Raw genomic sequence first — 23,950 nt, 5'->3', positions numbered from 1 at the left:
TGGACCGCCAGGGAAGTCCCTAGACTCATCCACTTTAAATGAAAGTATTCTATTTACCTGCGTACAGATATAGGCTTCATGTCAAGCATCTAGTGCTGGTTATGTGTGGGAAAAGCGAAATTAGAGGCGATTTAGGATTTTAAAGCCTGCCTCTTTTTTTTTTTTTTTTTTTTTTTTAATAGGGAGCATTTTCTTTTTTCAAATTTTTTTTTTATTTATGGCTGTGTTGGGTCTTCGTTTCTGTGCGAGGGCTTTCTCTAGTTGCGGCAAGTGGGGGCCACTCTTCATCGCGGTGCACGGGCCTCTCACTATCGCCGGCCTCTCTTGTTGCGGAGCACAGGCTCCAGACGTGCAGGCTCAGTAATTGTGGCTCACGGGCCCAGTCGCTCCGTGGCATGTGGGATCTTCCCAGACCAGGACTCGAACCCGTGTGCCCTGCATTGGCAGGCAGATTCTCAACCACTGCGCCACCAGGGAAGCCCTAAAGCCTGCCTCTTACAACCGGGCTTGTTTTTGGAGAGCTCCTGCCCCCAGCAGCCAGCAGGACTAGTAGACACTCCCCGGGCTCAAGTCTTCCTTTCTGGTCCTGCACTTCTCACCTCTGTGCCATTTTGTGGGTTCAAAGGGCCCCAAAACCTTGGCCAGTGGTGGGGCCCACACAAGTCCTGGGCCACTTCTGCATCAGGAGATGGCCCAGCCTGGCCTGGTAAGTAGGTCCAGGTGTCAGCAAGGGATCTGAGAAAAGGGGCTCCCTGGTAATGAGCTGGGTAATCTGGGTTTCTTTGCTGCAGGCCTTCTCAGAGCCTTGAATGTGCTATCATGCAGTGCCTGTCCCAGAGGGGAGAGGCACTTGGGGCATTTCCCACACTTACTGGTCCATAGAACACCCTTCCAAGAAGCATCTTGGGAGATCAGTGTTTTGTAAAAAGCACTTTTGGAAATAATGGAGAAAGGGAACTCCGAGATCTCTCGGGCCTGAATTAGTTTTTTCATCAGATGTGTGCTGTGTGATCCTGAACAAGACTCTTCACCCCTCTGAGCCAGTTTCCTCACTGCTGAGAACGAATTGAAATCCTCTCACACCTCTTAGCACCAAGTTAGAGGGGGTTGTTTTTGGCTATTGTGCTGCCACTGGGCTTGCGTGTGGCCCCAGAAGGAACCACATCACTTGGCTGAGACTGCAAAGCAGGAAGTCCTGAGCAGCAGAAGCCAAGCCAGCAGCCTAGTCTGGGGAACCTGGGGAGAAAAGGGGATGTGGCTGGAGGCGAGGCAGAGCCAGCTCACAGGCAGCAGGGCCTGTGTCACCCCCTCGTGACTGTCACCACCACCCCCCCCACCCCGGGGCAGGCTTTCCCTGCCTCCCAACAAGGATGCCCTGGCCTTTCCAAGTTCCTGCTCTTGATGTATTTCTGCCTGCGGCCTTGGGAGAGGCTCTAGGTCCTCAGGGTCTCAGCTGTGGGTGGCCCTCAGGAGAGGGCAGGCCCCAGCCCCACCCCTTGGGCACACAGGATTATGGGAACAGTGGACCTGGGCCGACCTCCAGCCTGCGGAGCCTTGGGGAATATGCCCAGGAAGATGTGTGGGCCACACGCTGCCACGGGCCGGGGCCCAGCCACGGGGAGGGCCTGGCAGGTCCCACAGAGTCGCGCAGGAGGGCGACTCTGTCCGAGGACCTGGTCCAATGCAGGAAGCCACAGGCCGTGGTCAGGCCGCGGACGGTCTTGGCCTGGACGGCGGACTGCTGACAGAGGCGGTGGGCAGGTCAGAGCTTTTTATTGGGCAGAAGGGGACCTCGGGCCAGCCGGCGGGCCGGTCACCGGTAGAGGTAGTCGGCCTGGATGTTGGCGGCGATCTCGGCCTCCCACTTGTCCCCGTTGTTGAGCAGCTTCTCCTTGTTGTAGAGCAGCTCCTCGTGCGTCTCCGTGGAGAACTCGAAGTTGGGGCCCTGCGAGCGGGGGAGCAGGCGCAGCCACGTCAGGCCCCTCCGAGGAGCTTCCGCCCCGGCCTCCCCCGCCGCGGGGCCCGCTCACCTCAACGATGGCGTCCACAGGGCAGGCCTCCTGGCAGAAGCCGCAGTAGATGCACTTGGTCATGTCGATGTCGTAGCGTGTGGTCCGGCGGCTGCCGTCGGCCCGAGGCTCAGCCTCAATGGTGATGGCCTGGGGGGTGGCACAGGGTACTGTCACCTGCCAGCCACGCTGGCCCCAGACACAGGATCCAGCCCCCGCCACGGCTCATTCCCACTCCTGGGGGACTGGCCCCCCGGGGCCTACAGCGCGGACCCTCTGTCATCCACTCTTGGCCCGCGTGTACCTTTCCTGACCCCTCTCCTAACAGGCCACCCGGTGCGGCTGTGACGTCGGCCTCTGAGCGCTTGCCCTAGCTGACATTCTCTTGTTTGTTAACTGCCAGCACCTCCTGCCTGAGAACGTGAGTCCCACGAGGAGAGGGCCATTGCCTGCCTTGTTCACCATAGCACCTGCAGCCCCAAGGGGTTCCACCCCATAAAAAAAATGCCCCATTACTGTCGGTTGTATGTTGAACAACCTTCCCAATTACATCTAGTTATCCCCATTTAATGGATGAGAAAACTGAGGCTCAGAGAGGTTGAGGGGTTTCCCAAAGCCACACAGTAAGTGAGAGGCAGAGCCCAGACTCAAACACAGGTCCTTAACTCTCACTTCCTGGGCGCACACTTGCACCAGCTGGGGGAGGGGGTGGCCTGGGGCCTCCCACAGCTGGGAGGACCTTCAAAGGGATGTGGCAAAGGCCCTCAGATGTCCCCAGGAGTGTAATGCCCACCACTCACAGTGGGACCTTTGGCTAGTAGCCTCATCTCTTTGTGCCTCAGTTTCCTCATCTATAAAAATGGGGATAATAATCTCTACCTCCTAGAGTTGTTGCAGAGATGAGTCACGAGTTTGGCTCAGTGCCTGGTCCACAGCCGGCACTCACTGTCTGGATGCCACCACTGTTATTATTTTTTCGGGGCTCTCCTACGTGCTCCAGGTCGGTGGCTAGACTGGGGACAGCAAGGCCACAACCCGTGGCCTGCAGGACCTGGGAGTGGTCCAGGAAATGAGGCAGGTAGTGGACAGGAGCCATCCTGAGTCACAGAGATGCGGCCTGGAGCAGCCGCTGGGAGGGGGTCGCTGTGTGGACAGTGAGGACCCCCGAGCCTGCTGGGCTCCTGCCAGGCACATCCACCAGCCCAAGAGCCCCAGCTGTGTCTTTCTGTTTCTGCACTAACAGGCCGTGACTCCAGGCAGTCCGTGCGGGACCCTCCGACAGAACCAAATGCCAGGGGCTCAAAGGAGCAGCAACCGGGGGCAGTGAGGGCCTTGGCTGTGGCACACGTGTCCCTGGGTCCGGTCCTGTGACGGGCACACAGGCAGTGCTCCTGAAACTGCTGCTGCATCCGGGTGAAAGTGGAGACCCTCAGGTGCCGCCTCGTGGCTCGAGGCCTGGGTTTCACGCCCCCGCCCAGACCCCCAGGGGCTGGACCCACGTGCGTCAGGTGGCCTGCTTAGGGCCGGAAGCTTCCCTCCCCTGACTCACTGCCTCTGCGTCGGCTCCCATTCACGGGGGGAAGTGGCTCAGAGCGGGAAAGCGACTTTCCGGGGACACACACCCAGCAGGGGGGGCAGAGTTCGGGCCCAGGGCTGCCCGCTTCACTCTCTCTGCAGCTGGCTGTGGCCTCCCTCTCCCAGTGGCAGGGGCCGGGGGCGGTCAGGTGGGGTCAGGGGCTCACCTGGGCTGGGCAGACGGCCTCGCAGAGCTTGCAGGCGATGCAGCGCTCCTCCCCGGACGGGTACCGGCGCAGCGCATGCTCGCCGCGAAAGCGCGGGCTCAGTGGGCCCTTCTCGAATGGGTAGTTGATGGTGGCTGGCTCTCGGAACAGGTAGCTCAGGGTCATGCCCAGGCCTGGGGGCGGCACAGGCACGGTGGGAGGGGGCCCTCCTCCCTAACACATCTGTGCTCCCGACCAGCCGGCCTCTCCCCTCCCCCCAGGGCCCACCTCGGATGAGCTCGGTCCACAGCAGGGTCTGAGCTGCCCGGTCGGTCACCGACTTCATGTCCATTGAGGGCTCCCGCATGTTCACATATTCTGCAGGGGAGGCGGGCAGAGAGGCCGTGGCAGGAGGCCTCACACAGGCCCTCCCCAAGGACTCCAGCTCAGGGAGATGAGGCCTGGCCTCCTTCTAGGTGCAACAGCTGGGCCCCCCAGGGGTTTGTTCATTCACCAAACCTCCCGCGCCTCAGTGAGCACCCTCGAGGCCAGCCTCAGGCCCTGGGCAGTCCTCGCCTGCTTCTCCCTGTGCCTGTGTGGCCACCCAAGCCAGGAGTTGATGGGGGTTGGAAGGGGCTCGGGCGCTGGGGTCCTGATGAAGAGGCACAGCTCCCAGGGCTCACACCTGGCAGCTCCCTCCTTGTCCCACACGGGGAAGGTCTGAGATCACACGGTGTGGCCACGTGGAAGGCCCTCCACCCCCTGCAATGACAGACCCTGCCCCCAAGAATCATATTCAATCTTGATCACCATCCTCTTTTTACAGAGTGGAAACTGAGGCTCCGAGAGGGCGAGCCCCCAGCAAAGCCAGGACCAGGACCCAGGCCTTCTCCCCTGCCTCTGGCGGGACCTTGATCAGAAAGCCTGAGGCTTGAGGCGCCCCGGGACTCACTGTAGGTGGCTGCCACTGTGCTTCTGTGGAGGCTCCGGCCCCTGGGATGCCCTGCAAGGAGAGGGGTTACGCTGTGCAGATGCGACCTCATGCTAGGAGGCTGGGCCCCTCACACCCAGGAAAGGCTCCCTTGGTCCTACCTGCACGTGCGGCCTGGGCCAGGGCCCGAAGCAGCATGGGCGTGGTCAGGCAGCGCATCTGTGGGCATGAAGAGAGTGAGGCATAGGTGGGTCTCAGACAGGCATGGTTCCCCACCCCCACCCCCGGGAACCGGAGCATTTGCAGGAGCCTTGACCCTTGACCCCAGTGCCACTGTGTCAGCTTGTCCCTGCTCACCCCCATTCCTGTCAGAGGCACAGACGGGTTTCCTGTTCCCAGGTGCAGCCCCTCCCGGCCTCCAACCTGACCCAGGTTAACACTGCCAACTGCCACTGGCGTTTATTCAGAGCTCACCGTGCCAGGCACTGTGCTAGGGGTCACGCGCACTGTCACTTTATCCACATGAGGACCTCAGAGGGAGGCACAGATGAGAAGCCACAGCTCAGTCGTGTTAAGTGACTTGCCCAAAGTCACACACTGAGGGGGGTGGGACCAGGATGTGAACCCAGGCCAGACTCCTCCCTTTACACCCCCAGCCCTCCCCTGCTGAACCTTTTAAAGGCTTAAATAACCCTCAAGATCAAATTCCTCTCCCCAGCATCAAGGTCCTTCTGGAACTGTCTCCCAGCCTGCCAAGTGACCTTGGGTTTTCTCACTTGTGAAATGGGAGGTCACGAGAATGGAGGCGGCTCGAAGATGCCAAGGGTTTAGCCCAGAGCCTGGCACTTAGCCGGAGCCCAAAAGTGCCCCTCTCGTGATCTGTGACCTCTAGCGGGACCATTTCTTTTGACCGCTGACTTAAGTGCCAGGCGCCCAACCCGGCTCCTTCCCCGACCTTCCTCATGACCTCTGACCCGACGGGCGCAGGAGGTGCATATGCGCCCTCAGGGTGCCGGTTTCCCGCCCGCTGCACGCTCAAGGACACAGAGGCCGCGGGTCCTGAGCGGGCCGAGATAAAGCCCGGGCGCGGAGCCGGCGGAGCCAACGGGGGCCGCACACTCGACCCCGATGCCGCGCTGCCCAGGCTGGGCCTTAACAGCTGAGCCCCGAACACCCACCTTGAATCGCTGCCTCTCCTTCCAGGGCCGAGGGTTCTGTCCGTCGAGAGGAGGAGCCTACATTCTGGGATGCTGCCATTGGGCGCGGACTCTTCATGGTGTGGTCTGATTGGCTGGTGGCGCAGCCGAAAGAGGCGGGATCAAAAAAATCTTTTCTCCGATTGGCTAGGGGAGCAGGCAGGCGCTTGAAGTGGTGTAGAGCGCCGCCGGGTTGGGTGCGAGAAGCTAGTGAGCCGGCACTCCCGAGCACTTGGAGGCGGGACATCCGAGGCGTGGTTTAAGGTTGCGGCTCCTGAAGGACCCGGCGCCCTGGGCCGGAGGATACCTGCTCGGCCTCGGCGGGGCGTGTGTGATAACGGTGATGAGAATCGTAACCTGTGGTGATTCCGCGCGGGAGCCATGCCTACTCTATGCTAAGCCTTCATCCTGGCGTCTTCATTTAATCCTCCCGGCAGCCCTGTGGGGAGGAACGATTATTCTCGCTTTATAGATGGGGAAACTGAGGCACGGACTTGTGTAGTAACTTGGCCCAAGCCTTAGATCTGCGAAGTGCGGCCGCCTGAACCACTCCTGGATCTGTATGACCCGGTAGCCCCGTCCCTCAACAGCCCCCAAACCCGTGTTTCCTCCCAGTGAATTGTGTGGCAGAGGGACCCCAGAGGCTGCGGACACTGAGAAAGCCCCTGAGGCCGCCTGTGTGTTGGGGGGAGTGGAAGGTGGTCAGGGAGGGCTTCCTAGAGGAGGTGATATCCAAGCAGAGCGCAAGGAGGAGTGGAGCAGAACCAGAAGGGCCAGAGAGCATGCCCAGCTTCTGTGCGGAGGTCCACCAGAGAAGGAGGACACATCCAGTGCATTAGAAGAGGACAAGGATGGGGGGGGTGGCGTGCACAGGGCTGTGCGGAGCCTCCCAAGGATTGTTATGGGTCCAGACTTGTGAGCCAGGGGAACCACTGAGTTCAGGCTGAGGGCTAGTATGGTCCAGTGGGCTTTGGGAAGATCTCTGAGGGGAAGGGCTGGGCCCCGGGGGAAGAGGGTAGGTGATGGATGGCCCGGGGCCCAGCGATTAGTGTGTGGATTGGAGAAGTCTGCGGTATTTTATAGAATCATCAAGAATTGCTCAAAGATGGGACTTGGGAGGTGAGAAGGGAGTGTCTAGCAGGAGGCCCGGGAGTTTGGCTTTGTGGCTGAGTGGATGGGGGATCACTGCATGGCATGGGGGCCCAGGAGGACAGGGAAGAGGAAGAGTCCAGTGTGGGACACGGTGAGGGGAAGGTGCCCAGGGCCAGCCACCTGGGGGACAGGAGCCAGTTCAGAGCTCCTAAGAGGCCCGAAGTGAAGGGAAGGGAGATCCCACCGTGGGCATCTCATCAACCTGACCTGGAGGGAGAGGTGCGGAGAGAGTAGAGGGAAGCAGCCTCCCCCCTCCCAAATGAGGAGACAGGACGCCTGGAGCCTGGAGTCGGCAATTAAGCTCCAACATTTAATCCTCACGGTGATCTCAGGAGGTGTTAATCACCTCCTCTGTGCAACAGATAGGGAACAAGGCTCAGAGAGGGCAGGGACGACCCAGGTCACAGCAGGCCCGCAGTGTGTCATGGACTAGATGCCAGGACCCCTTCTGCACCCTCCACAGAAAGGGGGGTCCTGAGAGGTGCCCACATCTGCCCTCGTCTCCCGGAACACAGGTGGCCAGCGTGGGAGCGGGAGGGCAGGTTACTGCACTGTTTCCCATGCTCCCAAACCTTGGCCCATCCTGGCTGGGGGGCAGCTTAGGGCCTGAAAAGAGAAGCCCCAGGAGGGAGGAGGGCAAGCACTGGTCTGGGCCGTGGCCCTGGCAGGTGTTTTCCTCCTGTGTCGTGGATCCCAGGTCGTGTCTCCACCAGCCTCAGGTGGCCACGGCAGCGGAGGACGCGTAGACATGAGCTGGGAGGGATGCTCGGAGCCCCTGTGCGTGGGTTGGCTCAGAGCAGGGCGCAGCTGCAGCTGCGGGTCTCCATCGCCATGAGCAGCACACTCAGGTTGCGGGGAGTGTGGGGCGGGTAGCGGAGAGCGTAGACCTTCTCCAGCCCAGGGCGGCGCAGCAGGCAGGCGCGGTGGTGGGAGAAGGTGTCGAAGGAGAACTTGCCGTGGTAGCTGCCCATCCCACTGGCGCCTGTACAGTGACAGAGAACACAGCAGTCAGGCCCCCAGTGGCCAGCCGAGGAGCGTCAGACAGACCTGGGCTCTGCCAGTCACACAGTATGACCTGGGTGGGCTACTTCACCCCCCGAGCCTTGGTTTCCCCAGCTGTAAAGTGGGCTAATCATGAGATGCTGTGGGTAAAGGGCTTAGCCCTGAGCCTGGCCCCAGCACCCACTCAAATAAATATTGGGGACAGCAGGTGCTGGGGCACGATGGGTAGACAGTGGCCAAGAGTGGATTCTGGGGGGTGGGGGATGTATTGGGAATTTGGGATTAACAGATACACACTACTCTATATAAAATAGATAAACAAGGACCTACTGTATAGCACAGGGAACTATATTCAGTATCTTGCAATAACCTATAATGGAAAAGAATCTGAAAACAAGAGCGTGTATATATATATAACTGAATCACTGCTGTACACCTGAAACTAACACAACATTGTAAATCAACATTTTCAATTAGAAAAAAAAGAGGGAAAGTAAAAAAAAAAAAAAAGTGGATTCCAGGGCAGCTGCCCAGGGTTGAATCTCAGCTCTGAAGTAGCCATGTCACCTTAAGCAAGTGACTTCGCCTTGGTCTTCTCTGTGACATGGGGTGACAGTGGCACCCACCTTCTAGAGTTACGGGGATTGGGCAAGTGTTCAGACCCATAGATACAGTAAGTGCTGTGTTGTTATGAGTCGCAATGTCCAGGTAGGGAGGCAGTCAAGGACCCGGCAGTGGGAAGTCCAGGGGACCCAGCCTGGTGGAATCAGGGGTAATCCAGGAGGGCTTCCTTGAGTGGGTGAGGCCTGAGGGATGTGGAGTTGACCAGATAAAGTGGGTGTGTGGGGCAAGAGGGTCCCAGGCTCGGGGACAACTCAGGGAGCCTTGGAGGTGGCTGACCGTGGTGTGTTGGGACTTGGGCAGAGTTCTGTGTGTCTGGGGCAGCAACCAGGGAAGCGGGGAAGGAGGCGGGAGCAGGACTCCATGGCCAGACCAGGAAGGGCGGCCTCAGGAAGCTGAGTCAGAGCCCTGGCTCCGTCTGAGGGCCTGGGCGCCGTGGAAGGCTTTGTCAGGGAAGCAGCAGGACCAGATTGCCCCGCAGACAGACCCCCACGCTTCCCTGAGGAGGGGGTGCTGGGGAAAGGGGTTCCAGAACCGGGGACAGCAGCGGTGCGCAGCCCTGGACCTCCACCACCACAGCATCGATCTCAGCCTGCCGTGTGCTCCTGTGACACCAGCCGCTCCCCAGGGAGGGTCCAGGCCCACCAGGGCAGCCCGCCAGGACCTGCTGGTCATTGACTCTAGTGCCAGGTGTGGGCAGGTGGTGGGACCGCAAGTCTCTGGCCCTCTCGTCCCCTGAGGAGGAGGTGGGCTCAGAGAGGGGAAGTGGTGGCCTCACACCACACAGCCGTCAGGCTTGCTGGGACCAGCCTCAGAGGCCAGGACTTCACAGCGGTACTGGGGGCTGCTGGGGCTTGGTGGAGGGGGGAGCCGGCAGGAGCCCCTGTCTCCTGTGCGACATGCCGAGCATGGGACAGAGGGGACACAGGAGGGGTTAAAGGAGCAGCATGTAGCCTCACTGTGGAGTAAAGAGAACACCCAAGGCCGCCCTGCATGCGCTAAGCCCTAGCAATCACAGTGATGTTTAAAAAAAACCTAAACTGTGTATCTGTGGGTCCACCTACATATGTACGTGCAGAGACAGGTATGGAAGGTTCCGCCTCAGACTCTGCAGAGGGGAGCAGGGTGAGAGATGACGGTAAGAGATGGCATGGCTCTGCCGGCACGTACCCACTCCTCCGAAAGGCAGGCTGGCGACAGTCATGTGCATGAAGCCGTCGTTCCCACAGAAGCCCCCACTGCTGGTCTGGGCCAGTACCCGCTTGACCACCTGGGAGAGAAGCAGCTATGAGGCTGGTGGCGGAGCTGCCGGGGCCGCGGGGGCTCTGTCCGGCCCCCTCAGGGCCCTGGGACCCTCTGCAGGGCCTGAGGCCACCGTGAGGGCTGAAGGGGGTGGCTGTGGAGCAGCCTGCCACCCATCCCCAACTGGAGACGTGTTTCTTGAGCGTCCCTTGCTTGTGGCCCATGCAGGTGACTGTGGACACAGACTCAGGCCTGATGGGGAGGCGGGAAACCCAGCATCCTCCTGGGGACGTGGAGGGTGCAGGGTGAGGGGCGGGCAGTCAGGGAGGCGTTCCCGGGAGGGATGTGAGGTGCCTGCTGAGTCTCAAGGGGGGGCAGAGATGAGTAGGAGGGCCCTCCAGGCAGAGTGAAGGGCAGGTGGGGAGGCCAGGGGTGGGGTGGGGGGGGCAGGGACGCAGCGGGGGGCCTGTGTGCAGCACAGGGAGGACATTGAGATTTGGGTTTTGGAAACATGAACTTGATCCTTGCTTGACTTAATGAAGGCCTTTCCTCTTCAGTCTGTAGGTGTATTTGAAGAATGAGGGCGGTGGGGTGGGGTAGTGGGGGGACTTCCCTGGTGGTACAGTGGTTAAGAATCCGCCTGCCAATGCAGGGGACACGGGTTCGAGCCCTGGTCCGGGAAGATCCCACATGCTGCGGAGCAACTAAGCCCGTGAGCCACAACTACTGAAGCCCTGCGCGCCTAGAGCCCGTGAGCCACAACTACTGAAGCCCACGCGCCTAGAGCCCATGCTCCGCAACAAGAGAAGCCACGGCAATGAGAAGCCTGTGCACTGCAATAAAGAGTAGCCCCCGCTTGCCGCAACTAGAGAAAAGCCCACATGCAGGAACGAAGACCCAGTGCAGCCAAAAATAAATAAATAAATTTATAAAAAAGAAGAAGAAAGGGGGAGGAAAAGATTAGTAGACACTAAACAGTAGTTGCACGAAAACTTGGCTATAGTTAGTTGCAACGTGTGACCCTCAGGTAACAGCTAGGTCGGGGCTTGCCTGCTGGTGGGTGGAGTGGACCCCCATCCGCTGACTCAGAAATCCCAGGGAGGGGCAGGGGACCAGGGCTCATTCTTGGGCCTGCATGTCCTGGTCATTCATCCTCCCCCAGTCATGCCATCCCATGTCGTGTGTGCCTTCCATGAGCCAGGCAGAGAAAGGGGACACTGCCGCCACCAGGCCATGATGATGCAGAAGAATGGAGGTGGGGCTGACCTAGAGGGGACACTGGACCCTAGAGAAGACCCTGGGGAGCTGCCCACTAAAGGCCCAGGAGAATGTGGCCTAGACTGGAGGGCAGGGGGAGGCCCTGCTGCCCCGAGGAGAAAGGAGACGGACAGAGCCAAGACAACACCACCGTCCCAGAGCTCCTATGACTGTCCCCGAGGGACCAGGACCCCCTCCCCTCCTGCCAGGCCCCTTGGTCCACTCTGGTCCTGGAGCCACCTCACCGTCTGCTGACCTCACTCCACCCTCCACTGCTGCCACCTGCGCCCACCTCTGCCCAGCCCCACCTGGTTGCTGTTGGAGAAGGCGTACAGGGCCAGGGGCTTCTCCCGACGGTTGATGAAGTCGATGGCCTCGTCCAGGCTCCCCACGTTCATGATGGGCAGGATGGGCCCAAAGATCTCCTCCTGCATCACCGGCTCTGTCTCCTGCACGTCCACCAGCACCGTGGGAGCTGCCCGGGCACAGGGCACGGCTCAGCCCCAGGGGTGGGGCCTTGGGCAGGCAGGGCTCAGGGCCCCAGGGCCCCAGGGCCCCAGGCTCAGGGACGTTCTGGGGAAGGTGATCTCCCCACAGCCCCCGGGAAGTGACCTTGAGGGGCTCCCCAGCTTGACCGGGGCCCGTGGGGCCCAGAGAGCCCCTGAGCCTTGGTCTTACAGTCAGAGGGTGACCGGACCCGAGGTCCCAGGTCCCAGCCTGTTGGGGAGCAGCGCCACCCTCTGAGCCGTTCGGCCCAGGAAACTGGGGCTGCTCTGTTCACAGCATAGGGGATGCTCAGCACGGGCTGTTGAAGTTCAGAACCAGGAACCGTGGGCTCATAGCACCTGGGGTCATGACCCCCTGGAGCAGCAGAGCTTGGGGCTGAAGTTTGGAGCCTGAGCCCTAGAACTCTGGGGTCTGAGCTTGGAGAATCCAGAGCCTGGGCCAGAGTGCTGAGTCGTGGGGTCACAGGCTCAGACACGGCAAGGCGGAACACTAGTGTCACAGAATCGTGGCACCAGAGCCGTGGACCAGGCTGGGCTCTAGCAGTGGGGTCGGGGAGCCTCAGGGCCCCAGGTTACAGGCTGGGCCCAGACTCGGGGCCCAGCTGTGGCCCCCAGCGTGGAGGGGCCGTAGCTGGGGTGGGCTGGGAGTGGGGCACAGTGGCAGGGAGGGCGGGACTCACCGATGTAGCGATCGCTTTCATCACTCTGGCCCCCGATGGCCACTCGGCCACAGCTCAGCAGGCCCCGGAGCCGCTGGAAATTCTTCTCACTGACGATGCGGCCCAGGTCTGGGGAGCTCTGGGGGTCTTCGCCATAGAAACGGGTGATGGCACTCTGCAGGGCGGGCAGCAGTCGAGCCTGCATTTCGGGGCTGCACAGGATATAGTCGGGGGCCACGCAGGTCTGGCCGGAGTTGAAATAGCGGAAGAAGGCCACGCGGTTGGCCACGGTCTGGGGGTCGCAGTTGTCGTCCACGTAGCAGGGGTTCTTGCCCCCCAGCTCCAGCGTGACGGGCGTCAGGTGCTTGGCGGCAGCAGCCATGACGATCTTCCCGACTCGGGGGCTCCCTGGGGTGGAAGGAACCAGAGTGGCTCTCGGTCACTTGGACCAGGCGGGATGGCCTCAGCCCAGGGCTGGGACCCCTCAAGGGGGCTCACTCCCTGCCCTGCGGCTCCCTGGAGAGGCAGTAGAGCGGAGGGTGGGGCAGGGATGGGGGGGCGAGAGTCACCCTCACCTGGCTTTTCCTTGTCAGTTGCTGCTGCACTGGGACCTTTTTCAGGTCGTCCCCCCTCCACTTCCTCCCACCCTCCCCCACCAGCCCCACACAGTGGAAGGTCCCCGAGGAGCTCTGCCCACAGCTGCAAGCCAGGCCCGGCTCCCTCTCCTGACCTGCCCAGGTAGACACCCAGGAACCCCCCGTCTCCCTGCTTCTGATCCCAGCTGGGCCTGCAGGCGACTCTTTCTGACCTGCCGCCCGAAGTCCCTCCCCACCCTCCACTCTCCTCTGAAAGTGACTCCTATGGGCCGGCTCCAGCTCTAGCTGGTCCACATTTGGGTCTCCCCTCCCTGACCTAACCTGGCAGCCGAGGCGCCCTCCACACCCGCCGTCTGCCCCCGCTTCCTCTACGTCCCCACCTCTCCTCTGGGCTGGTGTCCTGGGTCTCACTGTCCCCTCCTCCACTCAGCCACCCCCAAACACTCCTGACAGCGCCCCCAGGCCTCGAGACACTCTTGCCCATGCCTGGCCCAGGGTCCCACGCTGCCATTTCTGTCGTGATGACCCTGGCCTTTCTCGCCAGCCACCACGGCCCGAGGGAGCCCAGAGCCCAGTCACCCCTCTGGTCTCACTTCCTCCTGCTTCCCTGCCCTCGTTCCCTCCCATCCAGGCCCCCGTGTCGGCTGAGCCTGCCCCAGGGGCCTCCCCCTACCACGGCTCCTTCCTTAGTTCTTCCTATCTTCGTTCAAACACCTCCTTGTCTGTCAGGCCGTCCTGACCACGCCCACAACTGAATTCCCCACCTCCACCCTGATCACCTTTGCACAGGCTCCAGGACAGTGTAGGAGGCTTTGTCTTCCTAGCCCTGCTTTATCCCAAGGCCTCGCGGTGCCCGTCTGCGCTCTCAGTAAACATTCACTGAGTGAGTGAGTGGATGTTGCCCAGGCCACATGCTGTGACAAAGGCTTTCATTCATTCATTTGTCCTTAAGACAGGCCTGTGACTTGGGGATGGCCCCTATCATACCAATAAGGAAACTGAGGCCTGGAGAAGTCAGGAGATTATGGCAGAGTAGCTTCTGGCGGTCCATCGGCCTCTGCACAGACTGCCTCGGGGACCTGGTGTAGAAGCTGGCCTCCGGGGGTCTGCCTGCCTTGCCTCTGCACCCTCGGTCCTGGGGGGCCAGGGCCCAGAGTCCACCGAGCTTCGGGGTGTGATGGTGGAGGGTGGTCAGGCCCCACCCCCGGCTTCCTCCTCCTGGTGCTCCCACCCCCTGGGAATCCGTAGGAGCAGCTGAGGACCCTGGCCCCTCTGCTCCCACAGTCGCCCTCCCTGTCTGTTAAGGTGGCGGCTGGCAGGCCTTGTCCTGGGCTCGTGGCAGGGTCTGGGCAGCAGAAAGGCAGAGACGGCACGTCCCCTGCTCTGATGGGGACGAGGTGTGCAGCACAGGAGGCGGGTCTGCTCCTCCCTCCCCCAGGGCCTCGTCTTGTCTGTATCCTCCGCCCTTCCATCTCTTCTGGAAGCTCCGTCCTGGTCACTGGAAGCTAGGTGGTGTCTGGACCACATGGGCACATGTCAGGGTGATGGCAGGTGACCTCTGGGAGCAAAATACAGCCTGCCCCAATCCTGGCCAGTGCAGTGGGCACTGCATCTTTTTGTCACCCGAGCCCCCAAACCCTCATCTGTCCAGCCCTCCAGAAGGGCCGTGGGCTCCTGAATGAGTGCCTGGCACAGCGGGAGCTCAGCCAGGGCAGGTGCTGTGATGTGTGAGATTGTGAGTGGTGGAGAGGCCTGTTTCCGGGATGGGGCCCATCCCTCCCAAGGGTCCCCAGGGGCCCGGGGCTGCTCCCCAGCCTGCTCAGGGAGCGCGGAGCAAGCTCGTCCTGGGACCGAGAGCACCACCCAGCACTTGCCCCAGTCTGCATCGTCCCTGGCTGGCTGTCTGCTTCTGTTCCTTGCAGCCCCTCTCAGAGTTGGAGATGAGACCCCTGAGGGTGGGGCTGGGCTCAAGCCTCTCACCTCTCCCATCCTGCACAGCCCCCAAACTGGCACCTCACCTGTGAAGAAGATGTAGTCGAACTTGTGCTCCAGTAGCTGCCCGGTCTCCTGGGGCCCGCCCAGCACCACGGCGAAGCAGCTCTGCAAGGCAGACGGGCGGAGGGCTCCCTCTGGGACCCCAGCCTGAGAGCCCACAGGGCACCTGCCTGCCTGCCTGCCTGGGACGCCAGCCTGAGAGCCCACAGGGCACCTGCCTGCCTGCCTGCCTGGGACGGCTCCCCCCTTGCCTGGCCTGACCCACAGGTGCCAGGGCTCCAGGTGGGCTGGGTCGGGGGGGAGCGGGGAGCTCCCCAGGGGCACTGGGCACAGGCAGTCCCAGCCCAACAGGTGTAAGGTTGGGGTCTGGCGGGTTTGGGGTTGGGACTGAGGCCGGGGCTGGGCCAGCAGGGCTGACCAGAGACAGAGAGGGACCCCCGGGGGACAGGCCCCACCCCTCTGTTTCACTCAGAGGGAAACAGGCTGAGAGGGGCGGTGACCTGGCCAAGGCCACACAGCCCAGAGGAGGCAGGAGTGAGGCTGGAACTCACATCCTGTCTGAGGAGCCACCCAAGGGCTGCCTGGCCCAGGGGGGCCTGCTTAGAGCCCTGCTCAGCGCCAGTGTAGCTGCTTGGTCTGTACCTGGCCCTGCTCACCTGGTCCAGGTATCGGGGCAGCACCTCGGCCAGGACCTTCTCAGTGCTCTTGCTGATCTCCGAGGGCTTCAGCAGCACGCAGTTCCCTGAGGGGCGGGGCGGGGAGAGGAGGGGGCCAGTTGTAGCCACTCCCCGTCTCCATTCAGTCCTCACACCTGCAGGGCAGGTGCCGGCCTCACTCCACCTTCAGGTGAAGAATATGGCTCAGAGAGGTGCCGCGCTGGCCCCAAGGCCACACAGCCTGGAGATGCTGGGCCAGATGGGAACCAGGCCTTCTTAGCCACCTGGTGCCAGCTCCCCCCTCCTCCCTGGCTCTGTGGGCGGCTGTGAGGCTGGGGGGATGGGCGGGGGGTGGGGGGAGAAGGTGGTGGTTCCCTCTCACCTGCTGCGAGGGCACCCACCAGGGGCTCTAGGCTCAGGTTCAGAGGGTAGTTCCAGGGGGCGATGATGAGCACCAGGCCGAAGGGCTCCTTCCGGATGAAAGCCGAGTCCAGCTGCGTGGCCTGGGCCGGGGCCGGAGTGATGGTGAACGGTGAGGTGCCAAGACCCCAGCCCCTCAGCACCACCTGCCACCCAGAGAGGCTGCCTGCGGCCCTGACCCCCAGGGTCACTCACCAGGTTCTTGGGCACTTTCTCATCCTTCATCCAGGCCCGCAGGTTCCTAAGGGCCGAGTTAATCTCGTTCTGGCTGATGCTGATTTCAGACACCTCTGACTCGAAGGCAGACTGCAGGGGAGGGGGAGGGGCAGGGGCAGGGCTTGGGCCAGGGTACCCAGGATCCGCAGGTGGCCGGAGCCGTGGGGTGGGCAAAGCCTCCCCAGGCAACGCCTGTCTTATCCACTCATTCATTCATTCATTCATTCACTCCATGTTCACTGAATGGTTACAGTATGTGGGTGCCGTTTCTGTGCTGGGGATGCAGCGGCGACTGAAACAGACAGAAAACCTGCCCCACGGAGCTGACACTGTAGCGGGGACGGTCGACGTGATGATGAGAACACTGACTGCTCCGTTAGGACGTGACAAGCACAATGGGAGGATGAAACAGGATAAGAGGGATAGAGACGGCTGGAGTGTGTGTGCGTGCGTGTGAGTGCATGTGCGCATGTATGTGTGTGTGTGTCTTTGCTCTATTTTATATAAGATGGTCAGTGCCAGCCTCTGGGATGGGGTGACATTTGAGCAGTGAGGAAAGGGAGGGAAGGAGCCCATGGATACCTGGAGGCAGAATATTCCAGGCAGATGGTGTGTCCTGTGCAAAGGCCCTGGGGCAGGTTCAGGCTTGCTATGTTCCTGATTAGCAGGGAGAAGAGCGGGTGAGGTGATGAGGCCAGGCAGCTGGGGTGAGGACTGTTGAGCAGAGCAGGGACAGGATCTAACTTCAGTTTGAACAGGACTGTCTGTGTGGCCCTCTGTGGCCTGCTGTGTGGGTGTCAGTCTGCAGGGGACACTGGGGACAGGTGTCTCTGGGTCACTGGGGACTGGTCACTGGGGACAGTTGTCTCTGCCATCAGTTCCCACAGCCCAGGGGCCAGGGCATATTTCAAGGGCAGGAGTCGGAAAAAGGAGAAAATCAATAGGGCTTTTGTCCTGATCTCTGCCTGCCGGCATGCCTGCCCCACCCCCACGAGGGAGGAAGGACCCAGCCTGTGGGCTGCAGGCAGCTGGAGGCCCATGGCCTAGGACACAAGAGCCAGGCTGTCCTGATGCCTGAGACTCAGCCATTATGGCGCAAGTTCCTTCCTGTCAGAAGAGAGGGCGATGGGCCCAGGAGTGCCAGAGCTGAGCCTTGGGGGGAGGGGGAGGGTGCAGGGACCTTGGGAGGGAGAAGCCACGCCCACCAGCGCTTCTAGGAGCTGAGCCTGCTTCAGGCATGCCTTCTACTATGTCTGTGTCCACAGCCCACACTCCTGCCCAGCGAGGTCTCCTGTGACCTGAGTGAGGTTTGGGCCTGTTTAAGGGATGATCTGGACCCTGCTGAATGCCAGGAGCTTGGAAGAGTAGGCTGTTTTGAGCCAGGGTTCTGTGCCCTTAGGCAAGAACATGCCCTCTCTGAGTCTCCTCTGGGGGTGACTGGGTGTGACCACCTCTACCTGGAAGGGCTGTCGGGGGGTTAAATGGGAGGATTTGTGCAGGTCAGACAGGGCAGTTGCTGCCTGCTGGGAGGGTAGGGGACAGGGCTGGCCGAGCCCAGAGGGAGGGACCAGACCAGAGGCAGGGACCAGATTGGATTTTCTGGGCTTCTGCTCCCTTTGTGGGGCACGGGCTCCTGGAACCTTGAGAGTTGCAGGCAGGAGGTGAAATCTGAGCCGTAGGGAGAACAGGGACCAGATAGACCATCGGGTCAGGTCTCACGGAGGCGGCCAGGCCAGGCCAGCTGGTGGGCAGGGCAGAGGCTCAGTGGGGTGTCAGTCCCCAGGGAGCCCGACATGCCAGGGTAGGGGGTGTGAGCCCCCTCTGTCCTGGACCAGGTCCAGTGAATGGACACTCCCCACAGGGAGGCAAAGCCAGGCCCCTTGGGTGTCAGAGAGCCAAGGAGAGTACGACCCGGTGCCCTGGTTTCATAAATGGGATAGCAGATGATTCCAGAAATGGCTGACGAGGGAGCCCGGGTCTCACCTGGCTACAGTCCCGGAGCGTGGTGATAAATAGAAGGTTTGAGGACCCTGAGAAAGGGAGTAGGCGTCACCAGGAGGCCACGTCCTCAGGACAAGTCCTTGTGGCCAGCTTTTGCTGCCCCCGTGAACGGGGGTGCCCAATCCATGACCCCAGATGCCACAAGATACTAGTCTCGAAGTCCGTGACTGCTCTGGACACCTGGCTGGGTGCCTGCAAATCAGCTGGGGCCCAAGGAGGCTGCAGAGGGCCGCCCAGGCCTGCCAGTGCCGGCATCTCTTTCATGACCTGGGTGGAGCCAGTAGGCCCACCGGAAGGGCAGGGGAGGCAGGAGGGCAGAAAGGGATGACCCCAGGGTTCTGCTCGCAGGCTCAGGAGGTCTGGGGTGAAGATGAGCTCAGCGCCCAGCATGAGCCAGTGTGGGACTGCTGCAGCCCCCTGGGGACAAGTGGTGACCACAGGGGCTGGCCGGCAGCCAATATGCACCGTGGGCCTGTCCTGGGTGTTAAGTATCAAAACAGCACCTTGCCAGCTGGTGAAGAGTCACAGCCTTGGAAAGTTACAGGTGGTGAGGGGCCAGTGGAGTGGGGCGTCAGGGGTGAGCTTGGACACCGTGGCCTTTGTGGCACGCTCAAGGGACATTTTGTCCAGAGAAGAAGCCCCTGGACAGTTGTCCTAGGGTAGCGGCAGCCACACGGGTGGGGCCTGCTAGCTGAGATGGTGGAAGGCTGCCTACAAGGAAGTGTATTTCTTGAGGTCCTGCTGTGGCTGCTGCTGGAGATGGGAGGGGCCGAGCCCCCAGGCCTCCAGGGTTTGGACAGAGGCCATGATGCCCACAGTACCTAGTGAAGCAGAAGTCCTGCACATGCGGCCCTAGCGGTGTGACCCAGCTCCCTGGACCTCATCTCTTGCATACCTCTGCCTCTTCCACTCCCCTTCAGCCACTCTGGCCTCCTTGCTGCTCCTCAAGCACAAACACACCAAGCACCTCCTGCCTCAGGGCCTTTGCACATGCTGTGCCCTCTGCTGTTTCCCCCGCTTGTCCACGTGGATCCTTCCCCCTCCTCCTTCAAATGCCACTGTCTCAGAGAAACCTTCCCTGACTCCCACATACAAAACAGCACCCTGACCCTGGCCCTCTCTCACCCCCTTCACACTGGGAGTGTCTCTCCATGTCATTCATTACCATCCAACGTACTGTGTATTTATTTACTGTCTAGTTGTGTCTCTCCCCAGGAGGCCAGCTCCCTGGACACAGGGACTTTGTTTTATTTGTTGTATCCCCAGAGCCTACAACAGTGCCTGGCCCATAGTAAGTGTTCAGTAAATAGTAGTGGAGTGGGGGAATTCCCTGGTGGTCCAGTGGTTAGGACTCCGCACTTTCACTACCGCGGGTTCAATCCCTGGTCGGGGAACTAACATCCCGCAAGCTGCACCGCGCGACCAAAAAAAAGAAAAAAATAGTAGTGGAGTGAATGAAGAAATGAACGAATGCAGAAGAGCGGGTTACGGCACAGGAAAGGAGGTGGGGTTTGACGGCTTTTAGTTCCCCTTCATGGGGGATGCAGCTGTCCCCATCTCCCCTGTCTCAACCTCCCCACCCCTGCCCTCCTCCTCCCACCCCTGCCCCTCCCCCCAACCCACCTTGTGCAGGTCCTGCACCAGCGCCTCCTGCAGAAGCTGCTTGTTCTCTTGCAGGAAGCAGCTCAGGCCCTTCAGCTGGGCAGCCCGGAACTCGGCCGGCCGCGTGCGCCCCGAGCCGAAGGCCTCCCGCAACCGCTGCAGCGTGTCCGCGAAGGGGTCCATCCTGCCGGGCGGGGCAGCATGGGCCGGGGCGCCCCACCTCCAGGCGCCCTCCACCGCCCCTGCCTGCACCCGCGTGGGCCCACGGGCGCCCCCATGGGGACTCACACGTAAGCCCAGGAACCAGGGCTGCCCCACCTACACATACACACACACAAACACACACGCAAGGGGCACACTTGGACACCCACTGACAGAGCTACAGACCACACCTCTTAACCAGTGGGCAGGAGGGCTCTGGACCCCAAGGCAGTCACGGGACTGGGTGTGGGCTTGGGGACAGCTACTCCGTGGCCCCTAAGAGTGAGCAGGGAGCCAGGGGGTCACGCTTCTTCCTGCCATGTGGAAATTAGCCCTAAGCCATGGCCCCCACCCTGCTCCGGTGCCCCTCCTGGAGACGGGTAGCCCTTACCCCCAGCAGGCCTGAGTGGAGTAAGCAAGGGGAGTTCGGTAACTAGAGGGAGAGTCCAGCAACCACCACTTTGGGACATTCCCAACACGGAATGCTCTGTTCCCACTGTCCCCAGCCTGGGGGCCCTGCCCAGGGTGGCCAGGCTGGCTGGTGGTGGCTCAGAGGGCTGGGTGACAGGACTCCTCTCCCTGTGCCCCAGCTCCGCAGCAAGACGGGGAAAGAAGAACCCCACCTCCCAGAGGCCCTGCTGCCCATCCCAGCCCCATCGGCCACAGTGTTGGAGAAGCAGGGAATGTTGAGGGGTGAGGGGTGAGGGGGCAGTCATGCCTCCATGCTGTCATCAGCCAGGGCTGGCAGACAGGGTAGGGGCTCTGACATTCCCCCGGGCGCCCGCCTGCTTACTTGAAGCTCATCAGAGGAGCTCTCTGATGCACTCAGTCCTCGGCCTGGTGCCAAGGATCAGTGGGGACCCTTTCCTCCTTCTCTCTCTGACTCACTTCCCTTCTGGTCTCTGCTTGGCTGATGCTTCCTTCAGGCAGCCCACCATGATTACTCCCTTACACATTCTCACAGTGGGCCCTTGGCTCTGCTCCCCACCGCACTGTGTCATACCTTGTGATAAATACCTGGTTTCCTTCTGTCCACCTCCCTGCCCTGCCTCCCCATCCCTCTCTTTCCCCTCCCACTGGACTGGGCAGCAGGACCCCTCTTTGCCTACTTAACATCATTTGGGTCTTTGTGCCCCAATCTCCTCATCTGTTAAGGTCACCCTTCCACCTACCACCTGATGGGTGTTCATCAAGGATGAGACCATGCTGGCCAGTTCTAAGCCCAGGACAGGGCGTCAGTGCCCTCAGGGTTGCCAGCTATTGTTAAGTGACTACTGCCACCACGGCCTTAAGTTTTCTGGAGGACTCCATGACCCCAAGGGCTGAGTTGTTCCAGCCAACAGGATGGCCTGGCCTGGTGGGCACTCTGTGCTGAGAGCCTGGCTGGAGCCCTATGCTGTCCCCATAGGCACGAAGGGGGCCAAACCGGCCCCACGGGCCTCCTACTCCGATCAGGAGAAATGGGGCAGTTGTCTCGGGCACAGGGCGGGCACCACATCCCCCAGAGAGGGTGACTGTAGCAGAAGAGGGACCTCATCAGAGCCCCTCTCACTCCAGGCTTGTCCCCAGCTCCAACCCTCCTCCAGGGAGGAAGGCATACTGGCCAGAGACCCAAGAGCCAAGAGACTTGCTGACCCCTAAAGCCGCCACCTGAGCTCAAACCCTGACCCTGCCTCTCTGGCTGTGTGACCTTGGGCAAGTCACTCATCTTCTCCCTGCCTCAGTTTCCATGCCTGTAAAAAGGGGGTGCTACCGTTCCACCACATGAAGCACCGGCCATTGTATGCATGGTAAGAGCTTAATAACGGTCAGCTGTGGTTATTGTTACCAAGTATTCAACAAATATTTATCCCTCTTCCTTCCTCCCATCCTCTCTCACCTTCAGACTTCTGCTGAGGGCAAACCACACCCGCCCCTCTCCGGCCTCCACAAGGTTCTTTGCACTTTCCTAAGAGTCTGCAGAACCCACAAAAATGCAAGGCACGTCACTTGAATAGTGCATCTCCGAGTACAGTGTGGGGTGGGGAGCTCTGCGGGGGTGGAGGTCTGGTTGGAACATTCCAGCAGCCTCTCCTGGCAACACGGAGGCCAGCTCACACTATATTGCAGTTTGGTCAGGACCGAGGCCCCAAGGGGTGACTGCTGCAGGGCAGGGAACTGGACTCAACCCAGGTAAGCAGATGTGCAAGGCTGCCTTGGGCCTGGGGGACCCTGGGCCTGTGAGCCCACAAGGGAGCTGAGCAGCCACTGTGGACACACAAATGAGGGGGTTCCTTCATCGGGTGGTCTGGGGGCCCTGAGCCCACCTCCCTGGGAGTTGCTAAGTCACTTGATGCGACAAGGGATGGGCCTGGTTCCCCGGGCCCCAGGGCCAGCCACCTTCCCTCAAGGCCGTGAGCCTGGGGATTCTATAATAATAATAATAGTGACCAGGCACTGACTGTGCCAGGCACTGTGCCAGCGTGGGTGCCTGATGTGAGTGCAGCATGGCTTTTGGATGGCACCCCTGTAGGAAGCTGAGGCCCAGGTCATGTGGCATCGAGGAGGGTGACAAAAGGGGCGGGCACTCAGGTCTGCTACCTCCAAATCATCATCAAGAAACAGCTGCTGCCCGAGCCCCGTCCCTGGGCCCTGGCTGGTCCTGCCGATGAGCTACCTCTCAGCCCCCACCTCTGCCCACCCTCTCATCCTTTCTGCCTCGGTTTTCCTGTCTATACCACAGGCTTTCTAAGAGCACCCTCTGTATGACGTGTCGGGGGCCTGAGGACCTGGGTCCAAATCCCAGCAACTCTGTTTATCAGCTAGGAGACCTTGGGCAGGTGGCTTGGCCTCTCTGTGGCTCACTTTTCCCATCTGTGCAATGGGGATGGTGTCTTGTAGGTACCCCATAGTGCTGTGAAGTGCTTGGTGCAGGGCCGAGCCCCGTGAGTGCTCAGTGAGGATGGCTCTGAACGATGGTTATTCAGACTGCAAAGGACAGCTGTGCTGGGGGTGTCTCGGGGAGGAGACCCTGGGGTGGGAACCCGAGGAGACCTTGGCCCAGTGTGGGCACCAGGGAGGCAAGGACATCAACTTGAGACCCAGGTGGGGGCAGGGATGCGGGGCTGGCAAGAGTGACAGAGGTGAACATGGTGATCTGAGGGCCCAGGGGACCCCCATCAGCCTGTCAGAAGGTGGACGGCACGGGGCTGCCTCGAAGGCTCTGCAGGTCCCAGTACCCTAGAGTCTCCAATCTGATCTCCCCTCCCCGCCCCGTGTAGCCTTAACCTGGATTTTTACAAGGTCTCCCAAACTCTGGGGAGCAGCCCCCTCCCTTCCATAGTGGGTGTGGGGTGCTGGGGACCAACCCTTGGCCGTGGGCCAAGCCAACCCCCGCCCCACCGCATGGAGAGGCTGTGCCACCGGCTGCCTGATGCTGGCGAAGTCTCTCCTTCGTGGACCCTGGCAGAGTCCGTTCCCAAGAAGACGATCGCTCAGAACCGCTCGCTGCGTAGCCCACCCCAGCAGCGGGCATGCGTGGCAGTTGCCCAGGAAATGTGTTGCCAAATGGATGCTCGACCCCCCCCCCCCAGGGACAGGGGTGCATTCCTTCCTGGGGCGGCCGGTCCAGAGCTGGGACTCATGGCTCCCTTGGTAACTCCAGGGAGAAGAGGGGCGTCAGTCCAGCTCAGACAAAATAAGGGTGCTGCCTGGCCTCGGGGACTCTTGGCCCTCTCTCTTTGCTCTCTTAGGCTGGGGCAAAGGGAACTCCCTTCCTCCTTCCCCTTTCTCCTCAGGCGAGCAGAGAAGCCCCCCAAGAAGACAAAGCTAGTCCCTGTGCGTGGCCGTGAGTGGCCAGGCTTGCCAGGACTGACGGCAACCCAGAGTCCCCAAGCCAACCTGCCAGCGGGTCCCTGGCCCCGACTGCTCGCTGCTATATCCCCAGCCTCTGCAGAACACCGTACCTGAGGCCCTGCCAAGCTGCCCT

General features: G+C 61.1%; 2 protein-coding genes across 3 annotated transcripts; both read right to left on the bottom strand.

Moving 5' to 3' along the window:
• Window positions 1–1,757: 1,757 nt before the first annotated feature.
• NDUFS8 (NADH:ubiquinone oxidoreductase core subunit S8) lies at window positions 1,758–5,898 on the bottom strand. 2 transcript variants are annotated; one of them, XM_059929842.1, is made up of 7 exons: window positions 5,840–5,897; window positions 4,823–4,880; window positions 4,683–4,733; window positions 4,019–4,108; window positions 3,752–3,924; window positions 2,031–2,159; window positions 1,758–1,945 (listed from the first exon to the last, which is right to left on the bottom strand). In XM_059929842.1, the coding sequence occupies exons 2-7, from the start codon at window positions 4,878–4,880 to the stop codon at window positions 1,814–1,816; spliced, it is 633 nt and encodes a 210-aa protein (XP_059785825.1). In that variant the 5' UTR covers window positions 5,840–5,897; the 3' UTR covers window positions 1,758–1,813. The 2 variants fall into 2 exon arrangements, with proteins under 2 accessions (XP_059785825.1, XP_059785826.1); XM_059929843.1 differs by lacking the exon at window positions 4,683–4,733 and having other exon boundaries at window positions 5,840–5,898.
• A 1,664-nt stretch (window positions 5,899–7,562) lies between these two features.
• ALDH3B1 (aldehyde dehydrogenase 3 family member B1) lies at window positions 7,563–23,950 on the bottom strand. Its single transcript, XM_059929841.1, has 10 exons — window positions 23,928–23,950; window positions 19,804–19,966; window positions 16,159–16,269; window positions 15,926–16,046; window positions 15,544–15,629; window positions 14,911–14,992; window positions 12,318–12,704; window positions 11,440–11,606; window positions 9,803–9,902; window positions 7,563–7,991 (listed from the first exon to the last, which is right to left on the bottom strand). Exons 2-10 carry the CDS (start codon window positions 19,963–19,965, stop codon window positions 7,801–7,803), a joined length of 1,407 nt encoding a protein of 468 aa, XP_059785824.1. The 5' UTR covers window position 19,966; window positions 23,928–23,950; the 3' UTR covers window positions 7,563–7,800.

The sequence above is a fragment of the Balaenoptera ricei genome, chromosome 8 (assembly GCF_028023285.1).
Source record: "Balaenoptera ricei isolate mBalRic1 chromosome 8, mBalRic1.hap2, whole genome shotgun sequence".
Taxonomy (NCBI): Eukaryota; Metazoa; Chordata; class Mammalia; order Artiodactyla; family Balaenopteridae; genus Balaenoptera; species Balaenoptera ricei.
The sequence above is the reverse complement of the archived record's forward strand: the minus strand, read 5'-3'. Positions and strand labels throughout refer to the sequence as shown.